Source organism: Triticum urartu, chromosome 3A (genome assembly GCF_056163025.1).
Source record: "Triticum urartu cultivar PI428250 chromosome 3A, HENAU_Tu73, whole genome shotgun sequence".
NCBI lineage: Eukaryota > Viridiplantae > Streptophyta > Magnoliopsida > Poales > Poaceae > Triticum > Triticum urartu.
Window position 1 is genome coordinate 87,478,600 of NC_141875.1, and position 6,711 is coordinate 87,485,310.

General features: G+C 40.1%; 1 protein-coding gene across 1 annotated transcript; it reads right to left on the reverse strand.

Moving 5' to 3' along the window:
- Nucleotides 1-252: 252 nt before the first annotated feature.
- On the reverse strand, nucleotides 253-5,884 carry DPB2 (DNA polymerase epsilon subunit B2). Its single transcript, XM_087546485.1, has 13 exons — nucleotides 5,644-5,884; nucleotides 5,342-5,522; nucleotides 4,322-4,475; nucleotides 4,008-4,140; nucleotides 3,672-3,748; nucleotides 3,489-3,593; nucleotides 3,318-3,398; nucleotides 3,098-3,228; nucleotides 2,910-3,004; nucleotides 2,499-2,598; nucleotides 1,377-1,491; nucleotides 1,182-1,292; nucleotides 253-866 (listed from the first exon to the last, which is right to left on the reverse strand). The coding sequence occupies exons 1-13, from the start codon at nucleotides 5,813-5,815 to the stop codon at nucleotides 720-722; spliced, it is 1,602 nt and encodes a 533-aa protein (XP_087402611.1). The 5' UTR covers nucleotides 5,816-5,884; the 3' UTR covers nucleotides 253-719.
- Between the last annotated feature and the right edge of the window lie 827 nt (nucleotides 5,885-6,711).

The window sequence follows — 6,711 nt, forward strand, 5'->3', positions numbered from 1 at the left end:
TCCATGAAATTAGAGAATCTGTGGAGCACCTCCTTCCGGAATTCCCCTCCTTCCCCACTCCACGATTTTGAACTGCCGCTCCTCCAGCTCCGGGAGCGGAGTTGTGGAGGGGAGGGAATCCGAACAGGCCCTAAGTAAGGGTTTGTGCAGAGTGGGCAGAATTATGTAGTGCCTACCAGCAAGTGAAACCAATTTCCTGTGCATTTGATACAACTGATCGGACTAAATTTTACAAAACTGGAAAATCCAATCTTTTAGAAAGCAATAGGTCTGGACTAAAAATCACAGCTTTGTTAGCATGGTTTACAACAATGGCAAACATAAACAGTACATATTACAGGACTGAGCACCATTCTGTGACTTTAGGGAAAGCATCCTGAGATCATGTTACACAAACACTGCACAGAGGACAGATGGCCAGGTGGGGAAAACACCCTAACAAGTAACAAACACTACGGTCCACAACTATCTGAAGCTATAAATGTGTGATACAAAGTTGAGATGTCAGCATCAGATTCGCTTGAGAGAAACAGCACCAATTCCATGGATGTCGTTGCTTTGTCATGCTTGCGAATTCACTTCCATGAAACGGGCTCATTAGTTTATATGGCTAAAGTCATAAACACCAGTCCTGATGGCTGATGTACAGGAGTGATAGGCAGCTCATCGAAGGTTCGGTTTGTTACTGATTACAGCTTCAGTTTGTCCCACCTTCAATATTAGCTTTCTAATGCAGAAAGCTCAACCTCCTTAGTGCAAGGACGGTATGCTGCAAAAGTGCTGTCGTTCGCAAAAGAACCAGGATTGAAGCAAGTGATTCCTGTATATTTGAAGGCCTTCTGCTCACTCTTGTCAGCCAATACTATCTGAAGATTGAAACATGGAAGTATTATCATAAGAACTTTCAAACTTTTATTGGTAGCAGTGTGGACTGACGATAGTTATAAAGCAGAAAGTGTACTTATATTTTGTGCATGTTCAACAAGTATATTAGCAGACATATTCATGGAAGCTAGAGTCAGGAAACATTTCAAGGTGTGGATTGATGATATTTATACAACAGAAGGTATACTTCTGTTTTATGCATGTTCAACACATAAATTAGCACAGAAGCATATTCATGGAAGCTACAGTAAGAAAACATTTCAAGGTGCGAACAGGCTTGTGCTAAATGGCAATACCATGTCAGGAGTTGGATATAGCCGTAGGCAATGATCGTAGTTCCATATAATAGGTTGCACTGTAAGAGGCAATGGACACAGATGACTCTGATGGGTGATAGTTGCTACTAGCTGAAAGAAAAATGATTGGTTAATTTCTGAACAGTCAACATCATATATTCTCACTGAGATAATAAATAAATTTATTCAACTTGCATGTTCAAATGGGTCACTTGTTTCTTCCGTTGTTGGTGGAATCAAGCATGACCGCCGCATCCTGTAAAGGAGATCTTGCCGGAAAAACACTATTTCTTGTGTATAAAACTTAACCCTGGGGAAATCAAGCTCTTATTGGAGTTAGAACAGATGATAAATGGCAAGTCCACAAAGTTCAATATTGTCTTGATCATGAAATGTCAATATGGATGAATGCCATAGTTTGTAGTATACATTCACTGCAAATATATCATTATACAGTAGTCTCAGTTGGCAATGAGTGCATGAAGCCTTTCAAGACTAACTGAAATGCCTGTGCCTCAATGGATAGCACTGAGATGAAAAATCCGGCAAGTTTGGAAAAGTAAACCAAATGAAGATAGTACTGCATGCAACAAGTATTATGATAATAGATGCCAGCTAAGAACACAGTTTCACAGTATGGATATTGGTAGACCAGTATAGTATTGTTATTAAGCCTCTTCATCTACCTGTTGCAATTGTGTAGAGATATCTCACAAAAATGAAGATGATAGCTCTGTATTAATCATCAAAATAACTACGGTACACTGATGACAAGTCCAAATAAGAGATTTATGCTTAAACTGGACCAGAGTCACACTGAGAACAACTGGTTGGTACTCCCTCTGATTACAAATGTGAGTCGTTTAAGAATCTGTGGTAGTCAAACATTTTTGGGTTTGACCATCACTATCCAAATAGTTACAAATTTTGACGACATTAAATTGGTATTACTAGAACCATCATGAAATATAATTTCACAATGTGTCATTATTTTTATATGAAGCAACTAACATTAATAGAAATTGATGGTGGTTGGTCAAAGGTCACCATGGAGACTGTATGTCTGTATCAGTGTCCAAAAGGATTTACATTTGGAATCAGAGAATAACATGTAGCATAATATACAACATGAAAGGAGAGTGGCATCACCTAATCCTGTGAAGGTTTTATTGATATTTTTTAGCTACACACATCAGATTTTCATAATTGATGCACAAAAAGATATCCCTGTATTTGTGTGGTCGCTTATAGCGACATAAACAGATGGTTAACATATGGAACATGGAGAATGATACAAGGCAATGCTTTGTGACAAACCTGCAGGGGTTGCTTACAAATATAGCATTTGGGATGTGCTTCTGAAGTTCCTCAATTAGATACTTTGGGAGCGCACACCTTGGGAGAGCTTTAGAAGGTCCTACAAATGTGTTACTATGTAAGAAAAAACAACATGCCAAGCTTAGGAAAAAACAGAAAACATCACATTCCAGCTATAGGGAGAACTAGACTGACAGTATTTATTATCAACAAGCTCATTCCCAATCCTATTGCAGAAATTTTTCGTTGGTTAAATAGCATGGAGAATAAATAAATGATAATTGGACATATAAAAGAAATAGGCCAGGTTTAATCCATTAGTGAATAAAATGAAAATGGATATTGCAGCAAACCAAACATGCGGATAATAGTAGTTGTCAGGTAAAAGCATGTCATTGAGTTTTAGAATACCTGCATCATCAGGACCAGGAATGAATAAAAAACGACTATGTTCCTTTAACCTAGTTCGAGATGCGATCATCTCACCAAGCTTTCCAAACTGCAATCTACATAAAGTTACATAACTTAGACTTTGTCTTCGATTGGGAAAGCAAACACGCTATAAAACTGTAGATTATATTTCATGAAACAAGTCAGACCTGAGTTCTTCAAACGAATTGAATGCCAGATTGCAGGGCCGGGAGCAGAAATTTCCCATTAGAACAAAGAGAGAAGGAACTACTTCCACACTTTCATAGCCATCAAGAACAACACCCAACTTCTCCATAGTCTACTCCACGAGATAACACATACAAACATCCTGAGAGTATGCTAAACAATATAGTTATATAAAACAAGAATTAATACCAAACTAAATACCTCATAACTGTCGAGCCAAACATCTGAAAGAATGACAAACATGTCATTCACAGCCTTATTTTCTAGTGATGACAATCTTAGCTGTTTAGTGCAAACATAGCAAAACCCATCAGTAAAGATGTTTTCTACGAGACCTATTAGTGACATGTATAACACAATTCCTGAACTTACTGCTTCTTCAGTTGGTATGACACCTCCACCAAAGAAATCAAGACCCATAAGCAGTGAAAGTGATGTTGCTCTGTCCTCTAAGGGAGGAAACCCACAGGTATTGACCTGCAAATGATTGGAACATAACCACTATCAAGACAATAATACAGGAAAACACTGTAGATTTTATGGTGGACAACAGACCTGGAAAATGCCACTTGAAAGTAATTCTCCTTCTGCTACAATCACTGTGTTTTCAACAAAGAAACCTGAAGTGATTTTGTGTTTTATGTAAGGAAAGCGATGCACTTATTGAATAAACATAAATCCATATGGCTAAAACAAAATATTTGTACGAAATATGGATTACTGACGCCAATATGATCAGTATTCTATACTATCCCTTCTAAAATGAGAGGGTTTTTTCGTAGCCTTTCAATGACCAAAGGAACTCAATTGTTTTCATTTAGCACAGCACAGACATGCATCTCTATTTTTATATATATGCATGAAGGTAACATGGCAATGGTTCTAAGGATATTGCATTCGCCAAGTCAATTGGCACTGCTCCAGTAAGATCCTCCAAGTAGAACTGGCGTTCCTCCAACTGCGATATGACCCCCATGATCCATCTCCGCCCATTACACCCAACTAAGGACTGTATGGAAGTAATCTACATGAAGGGGGGAAACTGTACGTCATTTCATATACAATGATTAAACAAATTGGGGAACAAAAGAGGCTGCACGAAGGTTTTGGGGGGAAAGCACCAAGTATTGGACTACATTGGACTGGGATCACAGAAATCAATCAATAGTAGTAGAAGTAGAACACAACACAATTAAGAGAAATACCTCACAACTTTCATTTTCAGTCATAACAGACTCAAAAGCTGGCTTGGAGAAATATTTATCACGAGCGAGCCTCTGAAGCAGCACTTGATATCTATCCCTGTAAAGGGCGGCTTTATCTCCAGCTTCTCCATGGAGGGCTAATCTTCCAGTATGCCTATATGCACAGTGTAATCGGAAATAGCATCAACAAACATACACACAGCCTGTTTTAGAAAGTCGTGTTTTCTAGTTTAGCATCAAAGAGCAATCAATGTGTCATACTGAATCAGATGCCATCAACTAGAAAGAAACAAATTGATTTAAAGACCAATTCAATCCGCAATCCCTCAGGGCTGAGCTAACAAATTGACCAACTATAAGAAAAGAAAAACACTAAGCTCCATCAACTATAAGAATCGGATCGGCGGCGCTTCCATCTAACCCGGCAGCCGTCGCCGCCCAGCGCTGCCCCGTCCATTGCGGTCTCTGTGGCACTGAAGGCCGAGGCAAAGAAGTCCACGCCGGCTGTCGTTGGGAAGGGCAACGCGCAGCCGGCCGCCAAGCCCTTGGTTTGACATCTGGTTAGACCAGCCAACATCGGCTATTCCTTCTTGAAGGCTGCGTCTTGGAGCGTGCATCCATTGCCTGCTAATATGTCATCGTAGGTTTTGTGATATGATTTGGGGATGTTGTGGCAAGGCTTGTCCTATGTGGACAGTCTTAACTTTTTTTTTTTTACTTTTTCCTCTTTCTAAGCTGATTTGTTCGACGTTATTGGCCGTGTGCATCACTAGATGCAGAGGCCGAGGTTCTTCCCCTCTTTCCCCCCAAAAAAATATCAAAGCTATGTCCTGCATCCATTCTGCAAATTACCAATTTCTCGTGGAAGTTCATTTAATATTTAGACGAATCAAGCAGGTAATAGACATCCGTTATCACAATATTCAACTACCAACACCCAAGACTTAAGACACAGGGCAAATTCATAAATCCCGACACCCAATTTCCCAGATCTAAAAGGAAGCGGCAGCATTTACATACTCGTAGAACACTTTCTTGATTGGGTCGTAGTGGAACCGCGGCACGACGAACGAGTCCACCACCCGCAGCGCCGCCTGGACGCTGGTGGCGGAAGGCGATGCCGCGTCGACCGCCTCCTCCGCCTCGACCAGTAGGGACACCACGCGACGGACCGCGTCCCGGTCCAGTATCGACGACTTCACTGCGAGCACCCGCAGAGCACAAAGAGACGCGCGCAGGGTGAGAACCAACCATGGATCGAAGCCTCGGAATGAGGATAGGAGGCAGATGGCCTGAAATCCTGGGGCGAAGCGAGTACTTACGCGGCTCTTTGTCGAGCTCGTCGAGGAGGAGGTCGAGGGCCTCGTCCTCTGCGTCGGGGAAGCGGGCGAGGAAGGCGGCCGCCTCCTCGAGGGCGTCAACTTTGAGGGTGAAGCCACGCAGCCGGAATTTGCGCTGCAGCTTCTTGCGCATGGCTACCGACGGCGCCGCCATGGGAGAGGGGGGAGGAGGCGAGAGGGAATGGCTGTGGCGGGAAAGGTAGGTTGGGGTTTGGGGAATCTGGCGGGATATCAATTGCAGCGCTCTCGCTGACCTTGAAATATCTGCTGCAGGCTTTGGCCCAGTGGGTTGCCTTGGCAAATTTGGACAATGTTTTGCCCTTTTTTTTAGAGCGCCCCTATATCTCGCCTTCAGCGAGACCTAGGGCCGCTCGCTGAAGGGCAGGCCAAGATGGGCCGGCCCAGGAACGCGGGAGCCCACAGCCTCTTTTCTGTTTTTCATTTTTTTTTCATTTTTCCAATTTTTTATACTTTAAAATATTCTAAACATATATATATTACAAAAATATATAAATTTTTTAATAAAATGTTGACCAAGCATTTGGAAAATGTTAAATGTGTATAGAAAAAATGTTTACCATGTATATGAAAAATAAAATAAAAAGTGTATAACAAAATTGATCATGTATTTAAAAAAATTCAATCAAGCAATTGATTTTTTTTTGAACAAGTATTTGAAAAGTGTTGATCAAGCATTTGAAAAATGTTTAAATGTATATAGAAAGAATGTTGACCATGTATTAAAAGATGATGAAATTTTTTGATCATGTATATGAATTTTTTTGATCATGTATTAAAAAAATGTTGAACAAGTATTCGAAAAATGTTAATCAAGCATTTGGAAAAATGTTAAATGTGTATAAAAAAATGTTAACCATGTATTAAATGATGATGAATTTTATATCTGTATATAAAAAAATTAATTAAGTATTTAAAATAAAGTTTAACAAGTATTCGAAAAATGTTAATCAAGCATTTGGAAAAATGTTAACTGTGTATAGAAAAATGTAATGTGTTCAAAAAAAATTGCATTGAGAAAATGTTTAAATG

What these genes read in the sequence shown, in the direction of transcription:
- DPB2 (XM_087546485.1), bottom strand. Translation starts at nt 5,815, where the DNA reads ATGGCGGCGCCGTCGGTAGCCATGCGCAAGAAGCTGCAGCGCAAATTC. An exon ending in CGAGCTCGACAAAGAGCCGC is followed by an intron (nt 5,523 to 5,643) that starts GTAAGTACTCGC and finishes GGGTGCTCGCAG; the next exon opens with TGAAGTCGTCGATACTGGAC. An exon ending in CTGAAAATGAAAGTTGTGAG is followed by an intron (nt 4,141 to 4,321) that starts GTATTTCTCTTA and finishes CCCTTCATGTAG; the next exon opens with ATTACTTCCATACAGTCCTT.